At 37.1% G+C, this 27,699-nt stretch overlaps 1 protein-coding gene and 1 long non-coding RNA gene across 2 annotated transcripts; one reads left to right on the top strand and one right to left on the bottom strand.

Moving 5' to 3' along the window:
* Nucleotides 1–7,163: 7,163 nt before the first annotated feature.
* On the bottom strand, nucleotides 7,164–12,333 carry LOC136247165 (uncharacterized). Its single transcript, XR_010697137.1, has 3 exons — nucleotides 11,624–12,333; nucleotides 7,588–7,846; nucleotides 7,164–7,540 (listed from the first exon to the last, which is right to left on the bottom strand). It is a non-coding gene; the product is annotated as an uncharacterized lncRNA (long non-coding RNA).
* On the top strand, nucleotides 11,802–27,661 carry LOC136247162 (uncharacterized). Its single transcript, XM_066038797.1, has 7 exons — nucleotides 11,802–12,842; nucleotides 15,106–15,230; nucleotides 17,843–18,242; nucleotides 18,516–18,621; nucleotides 19,167–19,402; nucleotides 20,581–20,883; nucleotides 27,123–27,661. Exons 1-7 carry the CDS (start codon nucleotides 11,844–11,846, stop codon nucleotides 27,534–27,536), a joined length of 2,583 nt encoding a protein of 860 aa, XP_065894869.1. The 5' UTR covers nucleotides 11,802–11,843; the 3' UTR covers nucleotides 27,537–27,661.
* The last annotated feature ends 38 nt before the right edge of the window (nucleotides 27,662–27,699 follow it).

The raw sequence follows: 27,699 nt of genomic DNA on the forward strand, positions 1-27,699 counted from the left end.
GCCAATCTATACTGCAATTTTTCCCTATAAAAGAGTTGAAAAATTATTTTTCAGCAGCCCCCCTTCCCCTTAGAATCGCCTATGGTGTTGACCACTGTAAAGCTCTATAATAGCAACTGTCAAACCATAGATTTATAAACTGGTTTATAAATCTATAGTCAAACACTAGTACAGAGGTTTGTTTATGGTGAGTTCTGGTTGAGCGAGCGCACCGGCGGAGCTGATACTTTATGGTGAAAGACATCATTATGCTTCAGTACTGAGCAGGTACGTAAACTTAGGGTCAGGTTTCAGCTTTGGTTTCTTCTCCTTTAATAGAGGCCACTTCAGCTATACAGTGTCACTATGCCCTACTTAAAACTTACTTAATCTTGTAGTGTAATTTTATTTTGGTGTATAAGTAGCTATTATAGCTTTCTATTTTTTTTGTATTTCCTTGCCATGCCCACGTACTGGTTTTCATTTTTGGAACCAGTCTCTGTGATCGCATGTGACTGAGGTTTTCAAGCATGTATTTTGTTCTCATTATTAATGATGGTTTCTTTTTTAAAATGTCCTCTGCATAACTGTACTGTATAGTAGGGATCGTGCAAAACTGGGCTTTCAAAATATCACCCTAAAACCAGCCTCAATTTCCCTTCATGACAACTTGATGGTATTGGTTAGACACAGCCAAGTCCAAAAATGTCTTCAGATTAACCCCAAATTTAAACCCTTCCAAAAAGTTTTTTATGGAATTTAAAAAATTTTCTATTTAACATAATTATTTTTATTCTGACTAACTGATTCCTTCAGCCAAGCATAACTCAACAATGGATATAGCTATGGGCTTGATTTCTTCACTGTTTGACGTTGCTTGATCCTGAGAGAGATGTGCCTTTTTACCAACCGCAGTATGTACAATGCATATATCATGGACTTTCCTTTGTACCCAGTTCTTTTCGTTAACAACGCAAGGTGTTCATTTATTCGCAATAGAGGCGCATTAGTGCTAATAATTTATTTAGTACGTGCTGCTGGCTCTCTGTGCTGGCCGGTACGTTTGTCTCTCGTGTGTTTGAGTTCAACTGATTGTTCCAGATGACAGGTGGAGGATAAGAACTCGTTCTTAGCAAAGTAGAACAGGCCGTGTGCTAAATAGTTGGCACAATTTAATCGCTTGTGTTTCTTGACACACTGCTTTGCTGTGTAAGTTCTTTGTGAGTACTCAAGGTATTTCAATTCTATGAGCACTTTTAATTGTTTGTTTCTTGTGTGTTTGTGTTCAACTGACTGCTAAAGACGATAAGAACTCGTTCTTAGCAAAATAGAACGGGCAAGTGCCGATATGTTGGCACGGTTTAATCGCATTTCTTAACGCATTACTTTGCTGTGTAAGTTCTTTGTACTAAGGTATGAACACTGTTAATTGTTTGTTTCTCGTGTAACTGACTGCTATAGATGAACACTGTTACTGAATTGTTTGTGTCTTGTGTGTTTGAGTTTAACTGAATGTTCCAGATGATTGGTGGATAATAACTCGTTCTTAGCCTCGTTCTTAGCAAAGTAGAACAGGTATGTGCTGATTAGTCTCATGTGTCTGAATTCAACGAACTGTTTCAGACGATACCAGGGTGGATAAAATCTCATTCTTAGCAAAGTAGAACAGAGACGTGCTGATTAGTTGGCACTGTTTTCGCGCTACTTCACTGTGCAAGTTCTTAGTACTATTTCATTTGATGAACACTGATGTACTGGCCTGTATACCCACTTGTTACAATTGAGATTAATTGCTCAGAGCATACACCTGCAACGCTGACCAACTTATCTCGTGCATACAAGTTACCATTAAGCCATTGTTTGATCCAACTGCCAGAATTGCAATTGCATGATCCCTAATATACAGTACTACCGTACTGTATGATATATGAATGTGTGAGTTCATGTATATAATTTGTGGAGAGAGGTCTTTGTAAGTAAAGTTACCTCATTATAGGTAAAATAGGTCAAAAACATATCTAAGGTGTATTTCATGATCTTAGGATACCACCCCATAGTAGCCACCTTCACATAGTAGCTCTTTGTTGAAATTTGTAGTAGCTATTATCTGGTCAAATATGCTTTATTTAAATTTGATGATTAGCTTCAGTGTTGTTATTGACACGTGTTTTTTTATCATGGTACCAACAATGTATCTGTTTATTTCCCAATCACATAATTGTGACCGGGCCTGCGAAAACAGGGCATGTGGGCACAAACTACACCCTGTCACTCTACAGGTCATATCTCAGTACTGGAAAAGTATATTTCCATTCTGTAACTTACATCATGATGCCAATTAAATGCTTATTAATAGCTGGAAATTGCAGTTTCATAGCATAATGGTGCAAAATGTTATGAGTGGTGAAACTTTGAAAAAGTAGGCAAAAATTGTGTGCCCACATGCCCTATTTTCACAGGCCCGGTCACAATTAGGGATAAAATAAACACTGCAAATACTCGTTAAGGATTTTGTTACTTGGATAGTAAAATCAGTACTCAAGTACTTGTTAAGATCACATGACCCATGATACATTTGCCACCAGGTAGTGACACAATGAAAGCTGTGGAGTTTGATTGGCATAATTTTTCTTGTCAGGAACAGTAACTGTTACATCAGTACTTCAGTACAGTGTGTGTATCATTGTTGTTACTTGAAAAATATGTAAACTGCTTAAAGTCAATATAAAACATGTTAAATTAGTATGACTACAAGGTAGCTAGTATTGATGAGTACTTGGTTTTAAACTGTGAGGTTTTCTGAAAGTACACCTATACTATAACATCAGCAATGTTTGGGTTATTTGGCACTTGTATTTTCTGGTGGAATATTTTATCTCAGCAAGTTGCTATGATAATAGCTAAACTTCAAAAACGCACCTTATGTAAAGGGTCGTTTGTAAAAGTAGTACATTACTCTGTGTGTGAGCTATGAGTTTGTGCAAGCAGAGTAGTAACCCACAGAAGGTTATCACAATGAAGATAGCTTTACCCACTATGCAAGATGATTGTTGGCACTTGCTTCCCCTATTTTAGACTAGGTACGTACCCAGATGTTGCATGCAAGCACGCACGCATGCACACGACACGGACAGTCATGAACATAAATATGCAAGCACTCAGACACACATACACGTATTGTCGTGGAGTTATGTAATTATGTGTGTTGCATATTTACAGGAGGAAAAGGAACCACCAAAAACTACTGGCTGAGTGGATTCTTCTATCAATATACCTCTGCATGGGATCCTCTTTTCTTGTATATAAGTTGAGGCTGTAGTATTAACCCATTTGTTTTGTTTTATTCCTTTTCGTGTGTTTATATTAGTTATTGATTGTACATTATCAGTTCTCAGTACCTTAAATTAGGTCACTTGAACTAATAATAAGAAGTACTTAAAATAATGTTTCACCATAATGTGTGAAAATAGGGCATCTGGGCACATATATTTTGCTTACTTTAACAAAATTAAAGATTCATAATTTTAGATGTCATTATGCTATGGCCACATAGCACTTCTTAAGCATTTGTTGGCAACCGTATATTTTATTCCTGACCAGTACCAAGATGTAATGTTTTATGTGATGGGGTGTTTTGTGCCAATGTGCCATGTTTTTGTAGGCCCAGTCACATAACTATATACCGTGTAGTCGGAAAGTTTGGCAGGAGGAAACTTGAATTGGTGAATTTGCCATGATAGGACTTTAGCAAGAACAAAGTTTGGCAAATTTGTTGAACTACTACAGATTTGTATTGGACAAACGATTTGGCGGATTTTAGTTTGGCAAAACATCGTTCACTTGCCAAATTCTTCAAACTTTCTGGCTATACCGCAACACTGCTATCATAATGTAACTTAGCCTATTGTTGAACTCAAAATGACTTTTCAGCTTAAATATGTCAATATAAATATCTTACCTCAACCCTGTACTTGGTTGGCCAAGAAACTAAAGATGTACATATAAATGGATAAACAGGAAATAAAGTTGCACCCGCTCTTAACAGGAGCTTACTATAGATGGTGGTCTCATGGCAAGACCCCACCCACTGCATTACGTAGGGTTTCTGACCAATCAGTTGCTCTGATTCAGCTACAGCACAATAAGGCTAAAACAACGAAACTGGCCACCTAAAAAGATATATGGCATATTAATGATACTGATTAAGACAATAATATATTATACAGGGGATCCAAAGAAGCTCAGCCATGAGATCTACTAGATTCCGTTCTGGGAAGGCTCTAAAGTTAAAAAAATCTATGTAAGCAGGACATGGCAATGCAAGCAGCCTACCTGCAGCTCAAACAATGATCTTACAGTTTTCTTTGCAATACCAGAAGTGCTATAGCCACGTTCTTGAGCATGCAACTGTGATCCAGTCTCACTAGAAATATAATAAGATATAGGGTGTTGGAGGTCAAGAGCCATACCGATCTTCCTTCCAAGCTGTTCCAGCCACTAATGTTGCTAGGCATTGTTGTTAGTAGATTAAATCATTACCATGCAAGTGAGGTATATTAAGGGAAGTAGAAAGATTGGTAGGGATAGTGCTAGGAGTGCTGACACTGGCAAAATAGCCCGGAACGTCAGCATAAATACAGTATAAATAATTCAGGTAAATGCTGTTGGAGTCTGTGAACAAAACCTGTACATATTTCTCCCAGGTATATACATGCCCTACGGTTCATTGTGGGTTGGGGAGAGCACATGTAGGGGCAGAAAGCCCAAAAATTTAGCATACAAGTCACCACAAAACAGTGGGTGGGGGTCTGGATACGAGACTGTAAAGATTTTCACACTCCTCATATTCTCATTCTCATATATATACTTTACCAAAAACCATTATGACATTTTTGTGTAGCTATAATACTCATGCATAAGATTATGATCACTGTACTGTCAGGAATCAGCTGCAGCAAAAAACCTGAATGTCTTCTGCTTTGCTGTACTTGGAATGTTATCTATGTAGCTTGCATGTACACAATATTGAATGAGTAATTTTAAACACTGGAAACGGAAAATAGAATTGGAAAACTGAAATAGTCAAATCGTTATGCTTGTGTCCTGGAGTGATGTGGTGTGTGTCCTGGTGTGGTCACCTATTAAATACCACCTTTTAACAAAGACCACCCCTGTATAAAGACCATCTTGTAATTAAGTTCTAAAGATATTTAAGGTAGCTAGTTCAGTTAAAAAAAGATTAGGCCCTTAAGGTCATCTCCTTACATGAAACCTCAGTTTTCTTTATTAAAGTACATGTACTACACCCCTGTGTTGTTGCTATACTTCAGGACTATTTTTGTATGACACATGCATTCTGGTAGAACCTATAAGCAATGATGGTATGGACAGCCAGATGATCTTTAGTGAAAGTGTAAACCAATGTTCACCCCTTTCTATGAGTCATAATGAAACCATGTTTGGTGGTGGAACTATCAAATATTACCATGTAATGGTCTTTATAAAAGGTGACCATTAAGTGAGGGTGGTCTTTATGAAGTGGTCTTATATGCCTTAGCCATCTATTACAATGTGGTCTTTGTATGGAGGTGGTCTTTGTAAGAAGGTGGTCTTTTAAGAGGTGGCCACTAAGCAAGGGTTTACTCTATAGGATACACTATTTGACCATTTCTGATTTCCAGTTTCCATTTCCACTCTTTCCAATTGCCAATATTGAATTGGCATAAGCATCATGCTTAGTCAACATTATATTATTTTGGTCTGATGAAGGTATTATTAAATTCTTGCTTCAGTCACCAATAGACTGGTTGTAAACATTCCATGGACATGGTTTGGAGACAATATAGTCAGCACTTCTTTCAGCACCAGGCTACAGTGTGGTAACTAGACGGCTAGTTTATTTTTTTGATGACATTATTTTTTGCAATAGTCTTGGATACTGGCCTACATGACTAGTCCTGAAAATTAATGTTATTTTTACTACTGTTGTAGTTTTTGTGTGTTGTGTACATGTGTAGCTTTGTCTGTGGTATAATGTTTATCCGATCCTCCGTGAGTTTCAGTTAATTTTAAAGAAGAGAGCCGGAGTGTTGATTATGTGACCGGGCCTACAAAAAAACAGGGCAAGGTGGGCACAAGCTACACCCCGTCATGCTATGTCAGGGGGCTATATAGAATATTTGCTTTCATAATAAATGCTTAGTAAGAGCTGAAGATTGCATTGCCATAGCATAATGCCGGCTACAAAAAGGATGAGTTGAAAAAGAACTGATCATGCCCTATATTATTTCACAGGGCTAGTCACATATTTTAAATGAACTACATAGCCACTGCATGCTGTTCAGTTCAGACTGACGTGCTTCAGTCATGGGGCTATTACCTAACACTAAACAATATAATAAAACAGTATTAATATAGTTTGTGTCATGGTGTAGCAAGAAAAGGGTTCAGTTAACTAGTTTGTTGATTCTATTCTGTTGCTCATAATCAGATTGAGGAACATCAAACTATAGTGCCTAAATAATTAAAATTAAAAAAAATTGCCAAAAGAGAGCGTGCAGGAGTTGCTCTCCACTGCTTCACAGACCTTCAATAATGAGAGGGATTACAGTGAAACTTCACATCACTAGTTCATTGTCTTGTGTACTTTTTGAGGAGTTAAGGGAGGAGACTGGCCGTTCCTAGCCAGGATTTGAACCCTGCCGGGGGAGGAGACTGGCCGTTCCTAGCCAGGGTACGTTTGAACCCTGCCAGCACCATGCTGACTGCTTTCACAGCCAGCTTACCTCGACACTAGACACTAGCGATACGCTCGGAAAGCAAACAAATTTAAGAGGTATTTAAACCCAAAAGTTGACAGCTGCAGTGCGAAAAAAAGGTAGCCACAACTGAGAATCGATCTCGGACCGTGACCTGACACCTTGTGATAAACACAACGGCTAACGCTTGCACCACGAGGAAATCACGTCATAAGCACTAATTTCTGTGGTATATATATATATTGTAGTCAAGTAGTGTATATGTAAGCTTGTACATAAAAATATTCTTTTTTAAATGTCAGATAGAAATGAAAAACTGTAAATAATATGGTTACCATGGTGACCGAGCACACTACGCTTGCCAATGAGCCCATGTTGGTGGTAATTAGGTATAATAATATTATTTTGAGATTAGTAGTGGTGACATAGCAACATACATTGGAGAGATGATTGTGGCACGGAAAAATGTATGTTCATTGTTGTGCAAGGGTACATTGCATACATACTGTCACAACACTTAATTCAAGCTTACGCAAGCAATACATGTACAATTACATATCATAGCTTTAAGTTATACATCAAATTTGTGTGACATCAATGACATCATAAAAGTACGAATAAATATAAAAGCATGTACAGCACTTAACACATGCAGATGACATTGATTATCCATTCATCAACCATAATAGTTTTTTCATATCACAAAGTTCAGGCTACATAGAAGCCTGCTGTTAACCACACCGCTATGCTACCAGGAGGAATTGTAGGGACTAGCATGAGAACTCTTCATGTATCTGAATATGCTACAAGCAAAAGAAATAGAAAATTGCTTTATAGTTGGGGAACTCACCATTACATTGATCAAACTTAAGATGGCAATCTAAGAATGACATCACAGCCTTCGCAGAATACACACATCATCTCCATATGATTCATGAACATAAGACTGTTCCATACTGTATGTTCCAGTAGCAATGTGATCAGCCTCATTGCAGGAAATGGGTTGTCAACACACAACCCACCCTGACAAGTATGACGGGGAGAATCCAGCAGCCACAATCAGATGCATATGACTTCCAGGGTAGGTCACAGTATCTCTTAAACCCAATCTGAGAGACACAACACACGCCATTACAAACTTATAAACAATACAGATTAATCACAAAAATTGAAATTCTATCTCTCTACTTGGAATATTAGATCATACTAAACACATAATAATGCGTGCTCCTGACCTTACAATAATTAGTCCTCTTAACAACCTTCTACAAGCCTATCAATATATCAATAGCCAGTAACATTGTAGATATATACACTGGTTAGGATCCTTCTGTGGCAAAGTGGTCAGAAAGAACTGCCGCAGGATATAGCATTGTGGAAGCTATGCTGCATGCTATATTGATTTATGGGCCTGTCAGTAATGTATCATGTAATTACCACTTTCACACCTCAGAACAAGAACCATCCAGACAACGTTCCATGTAGGTTGGCCCATACGTAGCCCGGGCTATAACTGGGCAGCCATAATACAGATGGTAAGGCCAAAATTGATTGGGATTTATTCATGTGATTAGTATGCATGAGTTAAGATTTGGCCACGAAAATTACTCAGATGGAAAGTGTTTTGTTGCCCTCACTATCCTACGAGTTGAAAAACATTAGGCTAAAGTGGGAACTACTGCTATAGCTTATTCACCGAGTGTTTCTGCATGCTTTTGAGTATGGACCACACCCCCATTACCAATAACATGAAATTACCATTCTACACAAAATAATCACTCTACAAGCATGTTGTACCCATCTAGATTTTAAGTAAACTCAGTGATTTCAATAGCTCTGATTAAAACATTAATTTGCATAACCAAACTACTTCATGATTACTTGTAAAACCTAGCCAGAACATACAAGCTGCTAACCCATTATCAAAATTTTTAAGCATGCATATAATTTATTATGATATATCCAGTGGTTGCACTTGTAGGTATTCGATCACCTGGTGCAAGCTATTAGTTAGGTAAGCGGCAATTACATATTCTGATATGTATGCCCTCATGCCAGTGCTACACACTAAAACAGTCTCTTACAGGTCTGGCACATACATGCACTCTGTTGCTATGGTGACTACTGTTGTCACTGGTTACTGTATTGCTTTTGTTTGTAAGGTCCTGCACTAGTTAATACGTACCATACTGGTTTACACACTACACCATTATATTTATAACTTTCCCAGTAAGTGCTACATTTCTTGTGGGATTAGAAATATAGCATTGTTTGAGCTCCCTGTACACACTACAATAATGCTACTCCTTGCATTAAGTATCATACAGTATGACAGTATTGTATAGTGGGGAAGACCAAGGAGTGGGAATGGCCCACAAAAATATCATCGCAAAATTTGCCTCGATTTCTCCTCACAATGACGTACTGTAACAGTATTGTTTGGGTAAAGCCATGCCTTCAGATTGACCTGAAACATTTTCATCAAGTTGCTACAGAAGTTAAAAAAAGAAATTTATTTAATAGAATTTTCTACTGCCTTACTGAACTACCTGTATGCATTACAATAATGCTCCTTGCATTAAACATTTGATTAATGAAAAGCTTTGGATAATACTACAATTCCATGTATTTTGTAATTTAATTATTTTTATAAAAGCTTTTTAAACCACAATGTACTATTCTCTTAACAGTTTTATCATCTGTCTAGAGGATCTAGTGTATTTCACCAGAAATTCAACATGGGAGGGATAAAGTGTGGAAAAAAGTGGAGCTGTATTGGAACATTTCATGGACGCTTGATATAAGGAGATTATTGATAGACTGTGTACTAGTGTAATATTATATGTTTAAGGACTCAAACGATCATCTTGTGCTTGAAGAACAAGAAACTCAACATGGGAGGGATACAATACAAAGAAATGGAGCTGTGGTAGGCAATTTGAGGGACACTTGATATACTTTGGCTAAGGTGATTGTCAATACACTGTGTACTGGTGTAATATTATATGTTTTAGGACTTGGAAGTGAAGTATAGTGTAAGCCCTTAAGAATCAAACCTTTCTAGTTGACCTAGTTGTTTTAGATTTTGGAACTTGACTATTATCAAAACATGAATAGGTGGTGTTTAGTAAAGAGGGTGGTCTTTATAAAAGGTGACTATGAAGTGGTCTTATTTATAGGGTCATTAAGTATATCGTATTCCTTAGCCATTTTTGAAATGTGTGGTCTTTGCATGGAGGTGATCGTTGTAAGAAGGTAGTCTTTAAGAGGTGGACATTAAACAAGGGTTTACTCTAGGGTACATTTACATGACAATTTGACCATTTTTGTTTTCCATTTCCATTGCCCCATTAATTTGTCTGTACAGTGTGTTGAAAAATGCGATATGTAGACACACCCTGTAGTAGGAAAGTGTTGTCCACTGACTAATTGCTCATTGTAAAACTCAATTACTTTATCAGCTCCTTGTTAATGTACTAGTCATATACCAAAAATCTTGACTCACTCACTCACTCACTCACTCACTCACTCACTCACTCACTCACTCACTCACTCACTCACTCACTCACTCACTCACTCACTCACTCACTCACTCACTCACTCACTCACTCACTCACTCACTCACTCACACACACACACACAAACATATACACACTGCACACACACGCACTTGATTAACCACTATATGCACACAATATATACTCTATGAAGATGGTAATTACACTCGGACTCCACAAATAAAGCAAGCTTAAGATTACACTTATATACCATGAAATACAGTTTTTCGAAATAATAAAGTTCTATTTCAGAGGATATTATTGCTGAATGATTACAATTATGTCACTTGGTCTACAATCTGTTGCCGACGTTGATGTGTTAGTGTTTGCAATGTGCAAGTTTCCTAGAAAGTTAGATAGTACAAAAGACAGTATAATGAGTTTAATTTGTTAGCTTGATTGCTATGATTTCTTAAAGCATCACATACTAACTGAAACCACATTGTCAAATATTTTAGATTACAGAAATGCACACATACTGTATTGCCAATTCTGGCTGGTGCATGCATAGTGAACACCCTTTATACAGTGAAACCTGTTTATTCCGGTCATCATGGGACAAATTTTTCTGACCTCATTAAGGTGGTGGCTGCATTAAACAGGTCACTTTGTACAAAGTTAGCACATGTGGGGATTTTTATAATGGCCAGTTTAGACAGGTGACCTCTTTATGCAGTGACCTGATTAGACAGGTTTCACTGTAATACAAAACATCTTAGACCAATTATGTTAAGGGGACCTCTAAAACAAATCAAGGTAGCTATTTAAATTTTAGGATGCAACTTTTCAGTAGGTTCATGCTGTAACATACTAAATAGAGACACAGTAAGTACTGCCATGCAATGTTTACTTACATACACAATATCATAGAAATCATGGCTTAACTGGCCATGGATTAGAAACTACACATGTATAATTACTATTATGTAGCTACACCTCAAAGACAACAATACCAGGTCGACTCAAATGTTTTTAATTTGCATAGTCAGTGCATGTGGAATATGCACTGGCCATCATCATACAATGTGCCGAGAGTACGTGTGTGAGTTTTTAGCCATAAGACACTAATAATGTTGGAAGGTGCCACTATCAGATACACTGGAGGATCTTCTAAGGGATTTAGTCAATGATCAATGACTGTCATCCACTAAACAATATTGTATTATAGCTAGCTGTAATTCTTTCGCTGTTCTTTTTCCACCCATCTAAAAAGACTAATAATAATCCAGAACCCAGGTAGCTACTATTGTAGCTAGCTAGCTACATCCTGTATATACATCTGACCATAGATGAATAGCAAATACTTCCGCAGTTACTATAGTAACTCACATTTTCCATAACACAAGAAATCAGTTTCTCAGCTCGTAAGAGTTGCGCCCAATTCTCGGCCCAATCATACACCTACGTAGCAGTTTCCAGTGAGTTTAAGTAGTCCTTTGACCATAACTCACTACTAGTGCCTGTAAGTGTAATTGATTCCACGTGATCAAGAATCGGGTGGGCACGTGATTTACCGCTGTACTCCGCTGTTGTCAGCCTGGTGGAAGACATGTCCGAAAAAGCATTGCAAACATACAGTGATGGTGTTGAGAAGATCTTCGAGAAGGAAATTGATATAACGCTTTCGTCTGCAGCAGAAGAAGATATAACTTTACCTTCTGCAACGGCAGAGTTGACCCTACCATCCGCAGCGGATGATGAAGAAATATCACTACCTTCCGCTACTGATGAAACGGAAATGCCTTCCGGTGATGAAGAGGCCGAGGAAACTCCTATTCATAATAACAGTCATCCCATTGATAATGAAACGAAGAACTCGCTGTCAGCGTTATCATCTACACCGCTGATGAGTAGCACCCCCAAAAAGACTTGCACTAATGCTTCTGCTATGATAACCCATTCGTACTTGACAACATCTAATGATGATGATTGCTTGCTCAACTCTCTTGATGAATCCGCCACACAACATTGGCAGTTGTCATCAGTATTGAATTTTAGTGGCTGTGGAACCATGTGTGCTACCAAACTTCATGGATTAACTCATCATGACATTCTAAGAGCACACAGTTTTTTTGACAGCAGAAATCGGCAAGAGCAAAGCGATTACATCATACAATTCCTTGTGATGAATTGCCCATATGACAAAAACGGAGATAGAAATATCAAGAATATCACTTTCACAATCCAGGGTAAACTAGTATGTATGAAATTGTGGTTAGAAGTTTTATCAGTATCTATATCTCGATTTTATCGTCTCCGTCAGCAATTCATAGAATTTGGAGGAGTTACAAGTGTTGTAAAGGCCAGGGGTTCATTGGCACCAAGAACATTAGAAGCAATAGCTTGGATGGAAAATTATTTCCAGCGTGTGGGAGATAAACGACCTGACAAGGCTGATGCTATTTATCTGCCAACCTGCCTTACTGAAAAGAAATTATTTGAAATTTACGTGGAAGATGTGTATCAGGGTGACATGACTAAAGCTATCGGTCGATCACGCTTCAATACATTGTTTAATACCAACTTCAAGCATGTTACAATTCCTAAGGTGAGTGTGCATGTTGTGTTATTAATGTACCATACTATTGTACTTTGTTCACTGTCCAAGAGGTAATGGCTAAATAATTTTGTTTTCTAATTAGTTATCATGTGATGTTGTCACCTTTTCCTGTGTACTGAAGCCACACTTTCTATAATATTAACACTTTCTTTCATCATATCAATACTCAAATTGATCAAAGTGCCATTGAAACAGTGTAGCATAGGTTGGCCATGTAGTGCATCACATTTTGGTAGTAAATTTCTTGGTGATAGTATATGCTGTATAGTAGGGTCAAAAAGGTTTGGACATTCCTGTGCAAAATATGTGACCCAGTCTGGGAAAACTGGTCTTATCGCCTATTTAAAAGTATCGAGAAACGCCGGTTTTAAGTTTAGTGTGTTGTAGCTCACCAATGGTTAAAGCTATGTGTACCAAATTTCACACATTTTACACCAATTCCTTACCTTCCACAGCATCCACTGTGCAAGTAGCCAACAACTAAGTTTCCCGCCATTTTAGATAGTTATTGAACCGAAGTTGACAATATCAGGTGAGCTGCAAAATGGGTGGGAGGCGGGGGGGGCTAGAAGGAGGGCAAGATGGTATTCAAAAATTGAAAAGGAAGGCGTAGGGAGGAATTAGGCCAAGTTTAGGGCCATTGAGGTCTCAAAATAGGTTAAAATGTAAAGGAAATTCACAGTAGAGGTACTTATTCAACACCACAGAGCTGTACAGCCACATACGTTCATCCCCAGGCTGAACAGAGCTCCATTAAGGCCCCACACCGCACGTACGGATCACCATTGGGCTTGGGAAAAGCAGCCAGCAAAACCAAGTCTAGCTGATTTTGATTGTGGAATTAGATAGTTTATTCATGTAGCTTTGTGTCTTGGATGAAAATCGAATCTGTTGGCATGGGCGATAAAACCGGTTTTCTCAGACTGGGTCACATATATCATCCCTAAAACCACATCCTTGGTTTTTCATCATGGCTTAGCCATACTGGTTATAATCCGAGATTGCATCCAGAGTGATTCCAAAGTTTCAATGGATATCTGAATTTATTGTAAGAGTTAATAATATGCCCAAGGGAAGGAGGGTATGTAGTCTTGTAATAGATGATTTCATAGTTAAATGGCCTCTTTCCTGTGTAAGGTAGACTAGCTAGTATATTTTCGAAATTAACTACATAGATTATCACAGACACGAAAGCATGCGTTCAACCTGGCCTGCATGCTGTTGTAACAAAGAGCATGGTTGATACTAGAGTTGCAACGAACAGTGTAGACGTATCGATATACTGCCCCTGGTGTATCACAATACAGTTATATCTTGCACAATACAGCACAATACAAATGGGAGAATAAACAATGGTCATGTTGTTGTTTTTTTTAAGGAAATAAGTGAGCTAATCTTTCTTTGAAAAGCATTGCATACCGTTCAGTTTAACCACAATATACAATAATTTGATTGTCAGCCATGTTAACAAACCATGATATATCATGATACACGATATATCGATTCAGTTTGACTTTGTATCGATTCATTGATATTGTCTTAGATTAAATACACAAAAATTAAACAAACAGGTGTGAAATTAGGAATTTTAAACTTGAGTAGGAGCTGTGGAAAAAAATACATGGAGCTATAATAGTTGGGTGTGATTTGTAAACCTGTACATACTGTGTCATATGAAAGAAGAGTGCTGGGCATGGATTTGCTTCTGAACTGTGTGCTCTGACTGAATATGTTCCACCCATTACATAATGTTAACAGAACAAGTACTAGTAGCATCTCTGTAATTGCCAAGAAAATGAAAGGTGGTTTTGTTTATGCCAATTAATACCTACATTGTAGCTAGTGGAGAAAAGTTTCTTCAGCATTGTAAACTATAATTGTAAACCAATTTATTCTGCTCTGCAGTTTACCCTTTCTCCAGCTCAACTAACAATCTATCCATGAATGAAATGCCACATGGTCCCCACCCTAAATCAGTACTACTAGAGATTGGTTGTCACCTTGCACTTTCATTCCCCATCATTACCCATCATCCTTTCCTGCCTCCCAAGTATATGTTTGTGCAATAACTGTGGTAAAGTAGATATTATAGTTTAAGCATTACTGAATTCGAGTTGAGTATATACAGTATTATGTGGTCTCCAGGGTAAAGGAGTTTCAGATATAGTTTGTATGTATACATGTGTGTACGATTATCCTTGTACAGTAATAGTGTATGTAAAGTTATGAATTACATATGTTTTCACTATAGAGTTGTCGCTTCACTAAATGTGACTTCTGTACGCTGATAAAAATAGAATTAGCCAGGACTACTACCAGCAAAGAAGAAAGACAAAAACTAAGGGATTTGTTAGACCAGCACATCAATGACCAGGAGTAAGTATTACACTTTGCATTTATTATTTATTACAAAACAGTTGGTATTTGCTCAGCTGGTCACAGCATATTGTTAACAAGAAGAGTTCTGTGCCGAAACACTCATGAAATATGTGTGTGTTAAGTTGAATTGTGACAATGCTGCCCTGTAAGGCCTCGTATTAGTTAAACAAAAATCTCAGTGCCATCTTTATAGGAAAATCATTTTTCCATTGAAACAACTTGGCGGTATTGTTTAAGCAGGTAGTGCTAAAAGCTGGAATAGAACGGGGGTTGTGCCATGTTGAAAAATCGTTTCTGTAGATTGTACACCGTTTCCAACTGTCACATAGCAAATAGAATTGTGCTAAAGTTAGTTTTCTTCTACTTGCAAATCACTTGCTCGAAATTTGTATTTAATGCCCACTGCAAGAATGCATTTTGCAATCACGTACATTGAAAACAATCATTTAACCTGCTACACTATTATTTTGTAAGCATTGTATACATATAATTCACAGCCACTAACATACACTGTGGTTAGCTCTTGTAAACTCCATTGCTGCTGTTGGCAAACTTCAGAAACCCATCCTCACTGTTACTAAAAAGCTTTGGAAGCAACAATAACATGAAAATACTACAGTAGTTTACCTTTTAGAGTGATAAGGAAGTAATTCTACATCAGAATTAAACAGAATTTGATGAATTGGTAAGAACACAATATGCCACGTGGCAGGCATTAAATAGAAACTTTGACAGTGCGATTTCTAGCATGTGTATAAGTAGGGAAACTAACTGTAGCACAATTCTAGTCTCTTTGTGGCAGTTGAAAACAGTGCGAAATCCTTTAAAAACACTTTTTCTGCTAGATGCATGTCCCAATTGGTTCCGTTCCGTTCCATTCTGTTCTGGCTTTTAGCACTACCCTGTTTAAGCATGACCAAAGCCAACAATGCTTTCAGACCAATCCCAAATCTCTTTCCAACAAGAAATTAAAACGCAGGAACTAACTGATGCCTCCTGCCAAGGATAACTAGACAAAGGATAAGGCCGCAACTTTATGTCATGTCATCCGGGGGTGTACTTTTCCACCAATTTCAGCATGTACATGCATCATAGACTTCCCTTTTGTCCTTCAATTTTTTTTACGGCCAACACTTGGTGTCGATTCTTGGTAGCATGCGACCTGCCCGTAAGCGTTTTCTTGTTTTAATGCTACATTTGATGTTAGATGGACTAGTCTTATTCCATAAAGGTGAGTAAGACTTTTCTAAGCTGCTTTTTAAAAAGGCAGCATTTTGGTGTCACGAATCATTTCAGGCGATCCCTACTTAAACAGTACTAAGCAGCCACGTTTCTTTGTATGCATGTCTTCAAAGCCCCGTTGTGTAGCTCAAAAGCAGCCAAAGCTGCATGTGTGCTATGAAATGTTACAGGTTTTGGTAATTGAATTCGTCACTTTGGCAAATGAATTTGTCATAATTAAATTGTCTTCAAGAAAACATCTACCAATCACAAAGTGAATGATTTTCGCCATGGAGAGTTATACTTGAGACATTAGAAGGTAATTGAAGTTGATTGTACACGAAGCTGATAGCTGTCTGGCAAGTTAATTAGCTTGTTCTCGAGTGACCACACCCATCGCTAATGGCATAGTATGGTTGCAAATGTTGCTGAAGAAGCTGTAGTGGAAGAATTATCACCTTATGAAAAGTTGTTTACTACAGTTGTACCTGAACAAGGTCTTGTAGCAGCTGCTACATTTTGTTTTTGTGTTTTTCCAGCTGCCAATCTTGTTACAGATGAATTCAAATGCCAAAGTGACAAATTCAATTACCAACGAGAGGAATTCATTTGTCAAAGTAACAAATTCAATTGCCAAAACCAGTAACTTATAGTGCTAGGGTTCCAGTGATAAAAGATATGAATGATGGTATGACAAAAAAAGCTATGAGGAAATCATATTTTTAACATTGAACAGAGATAGACCGTATTCCAAATGATGTCACACAAATTTTCTTTTTTGGGGGACTCTTATATTTTCAAGTATTATCACCAATGGCGATCCGAGATTTTGAGGATTAATATAGAGGCTAACAAACAAGATATTGAAGCGAAACTACCAGGCTTGGTTATTCCAACAAAGGAACAATAGTATTTCTTCTAAACTTTGAAAAACAGCTGAAAATTTCTAACCAGGCATTAGAGAATAGATTTTATACCCTTATAACTGTACCTGTTAGTTTTAGGTCAATTCTTCCAGGATTGAATAGTGATTTGAATCTTATTAACCCTCATTGGAACTCTCACTTGAAATTGTGAATATCCCAAATAGCCACAGCCATTTTATTTCATGATGTCATTTGGAAAAAGTCTATTGGTAACTTTCCAATGTAGGGATTTCCCACATAGCAATGTTGTAATAGCTACCATCATTGTTTCACTACTATTTATTACTAAAAGCATACTTCATCTTTTGAAAAAAATCATTAGTAACTGCACTAGTCAGATACATTGGTTATTGAAATATTTGTACACCTCTATTGACGTATTACTCTTTGTCCTAAATGTTGTGTGTTTGTACTCCTTACATTGCTGTGGTGATAGAAATACCTTTTGTTCTGTTTTTGTAGCCTGGAACGTCAAAGATATTATAGTAATCGTCGACTAGCTTCTGACCGTCCACATGAATTCCTTTCACTTATTGCTGACGGAATGGACCAAAACAAAACCAATTTACCACATCTTGTAAGGGTTCCCAAATCCTGCCAGAATCTCTGGAACCTACGCACTCACCTCACTGGAGTGATGATACATGGAAGTGGGAGCTTCTGTTTCTTTGACTATTTACAGTGGCCTCATGACTGTAACCTTACAATATCGTGCATTCTTAATGCATTATATGCAGTATCAATTATACATCCTCTTCCACCTAAATTGATGATTCAGATGGACAACTGCGTCCGTGAGAATAAGAACAAATATATGTATGGCTTCCTTCTGCTGTTAATTGAATTGAATATATTCACTGAGGTTAGTAAGTATGCACCATGCAGCCATGTACAACTGTTTTATAAAAAAATTAATGAAGGTGGCCATTCTCCTAGATGTACAGTCAGAATTTAGCACTTACATATAGTACCTAGCATGTGAATGTGTAATATGGCATGTATATTCCATGGCTTAATCTGTCATTTGCCATTTACTTTTAGTTTATTGTAGGATTTTTTTTTTTTTACTTATGTACAAAGAACACTGAAACATATTCTATATCTATACTTTCATGTGTACTTCTATATTGTGCAGATTGAATTGGGTTTTTTGATGGTGGGACACACCCACGAAGACATTGACCAGGGTTTTAGCAGATTGTCATCTTATTTAGAGAAGAATGATGCTTTGTCAATGGAAGGTACTTGTTCAGCAATCCTCCATTATCCAAACACCCTGTGCTAGTTACATGTAAATCATTAAAATGTTCATAAAGTGTTTAGATAAGTGAATTTGTTTGGATAAATGAATTCCATTCATTTATATACAGGGTTCTGTTCAACTACTCTAATAGAACATACACTTACTCTAACAGACCGCTCACCTAATGACCTAATAGAATAGTGACTTATACTGTTTGGATAATTGAGGTCCTATATACACATTATGGGTATTGTATTTGTGCATAAGTTGCAGTGATTCTGTGTATTTATGCCAATTTCTGTTTTCCCAACATTTCACACCTACAGTGTTGTAGAGTCTGGACTTTTTATTTGTCATTAGGATCTCATATATATAAATATATATATATATATATATATATATATATATATATATATAGGTATTTTTATATGTACACTCCTAGTACTTAAAATGTGATACTTACAAATTTATTGCAAGTGTGCCATGGTCAAATTCAAGATTTCTTACTAAATGCATATTCATTGATGTTGTCTTTTACTACAGACATTATGCAAGCAACTAAGACCAGTAACCGCAATGTGACTCATGTTACAGCACTTCGTCATGTATTCAACATCCGAGAATGGATTTCCCCACATTTGGAGCCTATTAAATACCATACAGAGCCTCACGTCTTTTTGTTCAAGAAGAATCCTAATAAGAAGGCAGCAATGTTTTATAAGCAATGGTCAGTATCAAAGGAGTGGGAACCAGATAACCATGGCTGTCTGTTGTTGAAGGTATTATTTCATTATGTCTTAGCTTTTAGGATATCAACAGCACAATAGTTCACCCACAAGTTTTTAGTTGACAAATCATATAGACTTTGGTGGATACAAGCCGTTAACACATTATCCTAGTCTGTTTGCCATGGGCATGGTTTATAAAGTACTATGTACCATGACATTTGCCTTATATCTTAGGGTACATATATTGGATGACTCATCTGCAAGTGTGGTAACCTGCAGGTATCCTTTGCGAGTGTATTGATATGGGGCCATGTGAATTTCGATTGTGAATAACATACTGTGCATACAATTGCAAACAACAAAAACAAAGGTTGCTGAGATTGAATGTATACTGTATATGTATTGACACAAGTATTATGGCCTCATAATAAATGAATTCGTTAAGGTACAGTACTTACTTTATTGTTCATGAATAAACTAACGTAATGGATACAATACTGATGGCCAAGCCAAATTGTTTAAGCGCCATACGATGCCCAGTCTATATATGACATTATCTAAGTATTGGTAGGGACCACAAAGGAGTAGGTATGGCCCATGAAATATGGCCCATGAAAAATATCACCCAAAAACCAACTTCACTTTTCCTTGATGACGATGAGGCAGTATTGGTTAGGAAAAACTAAGCCCAAACAAGCCTTCAGATCAACCCGAATGTTTTCAACAAGTCACTATGAATTCCTATGTTTTAAAATTATTAAACAGAATTTTGTAGTGGGTGACTGACTGACTGACTGCCTGTCTGACTGATTGACTGATGCCTTCAGACAAGCATAACTCATTAATGGCTAAGGCTAGAGGCTTGGTTCTTTCACTGTTCAATGTTGCTTTGGCCCAAGAGGTGCCTTTTGGCGTACCGCAGTACGTACAATGCATTCTTCATGGATTTACCAGTGACTGCACGTCTTACCTATATACATATGTACTATGTCTGTGTTTCATTGATGCATTCCTGAGCACTGATAGTGATGTTTGTACATACTTCTCTTTGAAGTAATGAAAATGGTATATACTGTATATAGCTTCAAGTGTGCATATCATAGTTGGTATATACAGCTGTACTTTCATACAAATATAAAACAAAATGATTTCAGCCATTCTGTATGTAAATTTACCATATACATGTGTATACTTGAATGAATTTTATAACATTGTCTTTCTCTTCATAGTCTATTCCAACTGGAAGTCCAAACTTAGTGGAGCCGTCTCTACACAAACAAGATGTGCCTCGTTTAAAAAAGGACATTCAAAAATACAAAACAGCTGCATCGTTTTCTGAAAAAACTAAAGATGAGTGGGGATCTTTACTAGATCAGTTGGAAACAATCTATGGGTGCTTGCCAAAGGAAACACCTCGGTGGATCTTACATCAGCTCCAACCAGTAGAGACTAGGTGTCCAAGTTCTTCAGTTGAGGTACCAGTGCCAGAGAGTGTTTCAAAGCACTTAGAATCAACTAAGAGATTTAGGAAGGTATGCAAATATGTACTCTATATTTGTGGCCAGGTTAGCAAAAACAGGGGACGTGGGTTAACCCTTTAAGGACCAAAAATTGTGTGCATAGTCTACCCTGAAAGCCCACACGTTTTATGATTATTGCGCATTTAGTGTTTTTTAAAAATATAATAAGTTTATAGCATTGACAAAGCCCCTACAAGTGCTCAATTGTATAACAAATTATACTAAAAGACTCGCCTGACAATAATAAACAACATTATCTAACTTACCAAAGTGTAGAACCAATGTCTTAAAAGCACTAAGGTGAGTTTCAAACACCTACACGCGACTGATTTCTTCGTAACACAATCAATAAAAACAGTCCGCCATTTTAGTTTTTTAAAACCGCATCACGTGATCTTGTATATCAAATTATTCGCCTCTAAATAGCGAGCACTCTGAGCTTTATTTGAAGTTAATACGATGAACACAGCCAAAGTTATGGAGCGATTTCTACAAGGTTAGTTTTATTGTTGTGTAAATATTAAATGTTTGTACTTTGTTAGGAATTTTACACAGGCTTAGTTTTACGTGATAAGTTGGCCTTATATATCAAAAGAATCGCCTGTGAATGGCGAATACAGTGGTCCCTGTTTCGATCTAATAGCTTCATTTGTTGCGGAGTTATAGCTCTTTGTTTACTGCCAATAATCTTGGACGTAATATTACGGCGATGGTCTTTCGAGCAATACCTACTTTGGACGTAATATTACGGCAGCGGTCCTTAAAGGGTTAATTAAATTAGCCTGCTGTTTCAATCATGCACTACTTTTCTTATTATTGCACTTGTTTATTGCACTTGTTTCACCCTTATATATTTATATGTAATGCTTTCACACCTCAGATCAAAAGAGCTGCCCGAGCTACAACTGGGCAGTGATTATAGACATTGAGGCCGAAATAGATTGTGGGGTCGATTAATACTCACGTGATTAGGGTGCACAACTTAAAATTTCATCATGAAAACCACTCAGATGAGAGTGTTTTGTTATCCTCGCCATCCTATGAGTTAAAAAACATTGGGCTTTAGTGAAAATTAGTGCTATAGCTTATTCATCGGTCATTTCCACGTGTTTTCCAATACGGACACGCCTCCATCACAAAGTTACCATTCTGCATGGAGTAACCACTCTACAAGCAAACTTACCTGTCTAGGCCTTTAGTGAACTTCATCCTTTTTCCATAAACGATTCAATAGCACTGATTAAAACAATAAACTCGCGTAGCTAAAATTCTCTGTGATATCTCTAGGATATGTCCATTTATTGTAACCGAACGTAAGCAGAACGTACTAGCTGCTGACCCATAATCAAACATTTTAGGTATGCATATATAATATATATATATAGCCAGTGGCTGCACTCGTATTGGCTTGGGTGATTGATCACCCTGTACCGGCTATCAGCCTGATAAGTGTTACATATTAGCTGTAACATGGGGAATTCGGGCTTTGCTTGATATGGATGCCCTCTGCCCTCGGGTCAGCAGGCCCTAGGGAAGTCAGGCATACAGTACATATCAGGCAAAGTCCTCATTTCCATGTTAAACTATTTCTTATTCATTGCAGAAATCAATAAAATATTATAATGCCCAGGTATTAATCATATTACAAAACTGATTAAGTGTAGGGGAGTTAACTACAGTGGGGGGGGGGGGGGGATTCCGTAACTTAAACAGTGGAGGAAATTTATGAGTCTATTCTAGTTTGTAATTGGGTGAAGTATTGTCTTTTTGAATCACGTTGATTGGGGATCAATGAGTTGGAGGGAATGTGAAACTTTTTATTGATTATTTCATACATAATAATGAGTTTGACAATGTTCCTTCTGGTTTGGAGGCTCTGTAGATCTAAAGACTCTAGCATGTTGGTCACACTGAATTATGGAGAAAAATTGTTCAAGGATTGGACTTCTTTAAAACAGTTTATCTCGAAACTTCTGAACCATTGACTTGAGACATATTGCTTTAATATTTGAAGGACATTGTCTTAAATTACGATGCAGGAAACCATTTACTTAGACAGCTTTTTGAGTAACAGACTGTATGTGGCTGTTACACGAAAATTCATGCAACTTATGTACTTTCAGGTGTGCCACAAGGAACAGTGTTACAGCTCCCCTATTATTTCGGATGTATATCAGTAATCTCCCTACTTGTATTGTATTTGTAGTAAAGTTAGGCTCTGTGCCAATGATGTCCTTTTATATTCTTATGTTTATTTGAAGGATGACTGCATCTCTATACAGCAAGGTTTAGATGCCCTTGAAGAATTTTAACTTAAATGGCAAAATGCCTTTCGACCCTTCAGAATATGAAGTTTTACGTATTACAAATAAAAAGAGCCCAAATACTCATACTTACTTTATCATAGAATACCCTATCAAGGAAGTTCAACCACCAAATACCTTGGAGTAGTAATTGACAGTAAGCTTACGTAGACTGATAATTAACTGGGTATCACAACTTCTGTTAGCACAAAAACCATGCTATTTGTCACAGAATACTTCATATCTCTGCAGATGTTTTGATATATTCTAATATTTTAGCACATATGCAGGTGAGTGAGATAGGTCTGAAGTTACAGGGGTCTGAACGGTTTCCTTTTTTGTAAATAAAACAACTGATGCCTTCTTCCTGATCAACTTCTGGTAGTTTACCCTGGTCCAAAGATGCTTGAAATATTAATGTTAAGGCAGGAGCAATTTCAAGGCTAACTTCTTTAGAGATTATCAGGCCCATTAGCCTTGTTATGACCAATAATTCTACAAAACCTTCAACGTGGATTTGAATAGAATCAACACAAGGGAGAGGCTCACTTTCCATAGTTGAAATACAAATGTGACCATCTCAGCAAAAACCCGATGTGTTTGTACAAGCATGTGTATTGAGAAAAATGAAATTTAAAAATTATTTGTAAATTACGCATGCTAGAAGAAAAAGTATGCAAGCTTTTATCGGGCCAGTACTCGAAGAAGAAAGACTCACTCGATTAAAACTATACACCATCTTATTCATCTGCTCATGAAGAGTTCGAAAATCTTTGTTTCGTTCTGTAGCTCTGACGGTATGTGTGTCGTACTGTATGTGTTTGTTTACGATGCGGTGTATATGTAAGCAAGATCACCACATCGTAAACAAGATCATCGTCATTTCTTCTACATACTAAACTGCCTTCATATACATATGCACAAGTGACTATGGGGCTAACACTATACCTTGGCTGATGTGCTAATCCATGGTGAGCATTTAAGCCAAATTTCAACATTGTAGGCTACTTCAACCGAAAGTTATGGCTGCAAATGTAAATGCCTGTTGTTTATTTTAAGTATAGTAACTGTTCAAATTGATTATCTTGTTCTTCCTACTGTCTTGTGCTATAATTCCAAAACTACTGTACTCACCACAGAAGGCTGAAACTTTGGCGATCCATTCCTTGGACACTATAGATAATGCTGAGAAAAAAAATTTTAAATTGTGCGAACAAGTTGGGTTTTTGCTGAAACAGTTGCAAATAATATATTGTTAGATTTAGCCAAAGGATCAGTGTGGGTTTCACCCTGGAAATTAAGTGGGCCCACACCACCAATGTTGTCTTGTCTCTTACTTTTAATATAATACTGTAACTTTCTTAGTTGCTGTAATTTTGCTTGGGTTAACCATATCAGCCTCGTCAGAGAGTAGTAGTACTGTTTCAGTAGGGATCCCCAAAAATGTTATACTATTGGTATAAGTAATTGGATGGCTGATTGTAGCATTTGAGATTAATTACTTGATGTACATACGTATTTTGAAATATTCACTAGACAGTGTAATTATGCTTTTAAAATTGGATTTGTTGTGCAAGCTATACGAGCATACATAGTATTTCTAGTACTGAGATATGTATCTTTTATGACATGGTGTGTAGTTTGCATCCACTTTATTTGCTTTTGTAGACCTGACCAAATTTATTAACATTGTGTGCAGATATACATAGCCCTTATATACATATACCATTGATTTGATAAGACTAAACTCACCATGAATAGAAACTGTCACAAAATAGACAAATTATTCCATAACTTCAGAAAATGGTTGGCACCTTCTTCACAGTGTGTCCTAGCTATGGACTTCCAGTAGAAAGACCAGTTGTACACAAGCAAAAATAATTAAATAAATTTTTTAATTGCATTTGTGCAACCGTGAGCCATTAAAATGTACAGAAACCATTGAGAAACGGACAACCATGAACACACAGTCCATTGCTGTGTAGAATCTAAAGAAGATATCCAACCTTTGAATGCAGCAGTGGGATTTCTCTGCCTAATGGTGTTTGTCTGCTGTAAATAATGCTAAGCCTCTTGCAAGTTATGACCCAGTACAGCTCACTTCACCAGATAATTTTTTCTAGCGATGAAGGACAAAGCAGCTGCTTGATTCCATAGTCTAGACTAATCTCGTGCCCAGTCGGGCTCGCGCTAATGCGCAAACACCGTCTGGTGACAATGCTCAAGTTTCTTGGGCCTGGAAGTGCGATCCAGCCAAAATATTGGCTGGCCAATCAGAATCGAGGAGTTGCACAATCGCATGAATGTATTGGAAGTAGATGAATAAGCAGACTATTTAAAGCCGACTATTTAAAGCCGTTTATTAGAAGTTACTCTCCTACACTATTCAAGACGTAAGTTGTCAAGTTGTTTTCGGTTTCACCTTGTGAATCGTGACTCGATGTTTCACCAGAAATGATACGCTATCCTCTACTAATACGATAAATGAAGAAATCACATTAAGTAAATGCCCTAATTTGAGTTTTACTTTATTCCTAGCTATTTTGGAATGGTATTTTAGTGTTTTAAAACGATTATGCAACTCATCAATTCTGATTGGCCAGCCAATATTTTGGCTGGATCACACTTCCGGGCCCAAGAAACTCGAGCATTGTCACCAGACGGTGTTTGCGCATTAGCGCGAGCCCGGCTGGGCACGAGACTAAGTCTAGACAAGGTACAGCACATGAACAAGTGTTAGAATCACTTGTACATGCTGTTAGCCTGTTAGCTCATCAGGACAATGTTTTTCTTTAATCAATTCACAGAAAACTCTATTGTTTAGATTTGCTAGCATTCCTGAATGGTTTTCGGACTCTGAACTCACTAATACATATAGAAAGCCTAATTTCTAGTTAATGGCTCTATAACTTGGGCATCTTTCATCCTATTCACAGCGAATAACCACGAAAAGATGGAGAAATCACTGTAGTTTCTATTTGTGTACAGATAATTGGAACATACCATCTACTTTGTTACCGTCTACTTTGTAAGTAACAAAGATTTCACCATTAGTTATCATTGTTTTCCCAATGGCTTCAATACATTTTGACAGGCAACCATAGCATCCAGTTGTGACGTAACTACAATAACGTGCTTTAGAACTTGCATGCAACTGGTCTCTATTCTAAACAATGGCTACCAGCATGATGTGTGTCAAGTAACAGGAAATATAGATGCCATTCTTTGTGGCATCGTAATAAGTGAACAGTTGTTGTTATGACAATTTTTCCTGCCAGTCTAACTAACTTGTATGAGTGTAGAGGTAATTGAAATTTCAGAACTTGATTAGTATTACATGGATATTTATGAGTACTTATATATTCAAGTATTGTTATTATAAGTGTAAATCAAATTGGTATGGTGATTAACACAGCGAAACTACCAGATATGGGTATTAGAGCAATGTGACTAGGAAAACCAGCTGATTCTAATGCAGTGTTTGAGAACTGCACAAATTTCTATAATTAAAACCTCCTAAAATTTCAATGCTTTGCTATCAAAAGATCCTGAAATTTGGGTATCATTTTACCCATACAGTCAGTACTCTTTACTTCCTTAACATCCTGGAATTTCAGTACTTTTTATCTGTTTGGTCTTGAAATTTCAGTACCTTCTTACTTGTATGGTCTTGAAATTTCAGTACTTTTTATCTGTATGGTCCTGAAATTTCAGTAATTTTAATCTGTATGGTCGTGAAATTTCAGTACCTTCTTACCTGTATGGTCATAAAATTTCAGTACCCTTTTACCTGTATGGTCCTGAAATTTCAATACCATTTTATCCATATCCTAACATTTCGGTGCCTTTTATTCCACATGGTCCTGAAATTTCAGTACGATAAGGTTTTGGAATAGTTTTAAACTCAGATTCATACTTTTTATGCTGTTGCTGTTTACCAACATTCAGATTGTGATTGGTGATAAAAGAACTACTTCATCCAAGGCCATGGATCGCCCCTCTAAGAAAGGGAAGCAATCATTAACTACAACCAGAGAAAGTACTGAAGGAGACTCATCAGAAAAGCCATTGGAGCAGTTTACTAAAGGGGACTATGTTCTATTGAAATGCGAGCAGTACAAGGACTGGATACCACAGATTGGGCAGGTTTTAACAATAGATAACACCAAAGTTAAAATTAAATGGATGGATGGCAGTTTTGAAGGCAAATGGTCTCCCTGGAAGTATGGAGGCAGGCAAGTTAGAGTAGAGTTACCTCGAAGATCCATAATCCGATGCATTGAATTCAATGCGAACATGGAGTTACAGGAAACTGACATACCCAAAATTAAAACCGACTACGAGGACATTGAATATGTGTAAATAATATTTGTCACCATTTAGGTAGTTGTATTTAGGAGTGAACTATATGCATGCACATTTTTGTAAAATATGCTTACATGTAAATTTGTAGTCTTATTTTCTAAGCATTTTGAAACTTCGGCTATTTGCAAATATGACTAATAAATGACAATTGTCAAATAAA

This window comes from Dysidea avara, chromosome 2, assembly GCF_963678975.1.
Source record: "Dysidea avara chromosome 2, odDysAvar1.4, whole genome shotgun sequence".
NCBI classification, from domain to species: Eukaryota; Metazoa; Porifera; class Demospongiae; order Dictyoceratida; family Dysideidae; genus Dysidea; species Dysidea avara.

Excerpts from the sequence above, each read along its gene's own strand:
- LOC136247162 (XM_066038797.1), top strand. The coding sequence starts at position 11,844 with ATGTCCGAAAAAGCATTGCAAACATACAGTGATGGTGTTGAGAAGATC. Across the intron at positions 18,243-18,515 it reads AATTGAATATATTCACTGAG|ATTGAATTGGGTTTTTTGAT; the intron begins GTTAGTAAGTAT and ends TATATTGTGCAG. Across the intron at positions 20,884-27,122 it reads CAACTAAGAGATTTAGGAAG|ATTGTGATTGGTGATAAAAG; the intron begins GTATGCAAATAT and ends ACCAACATTCAG.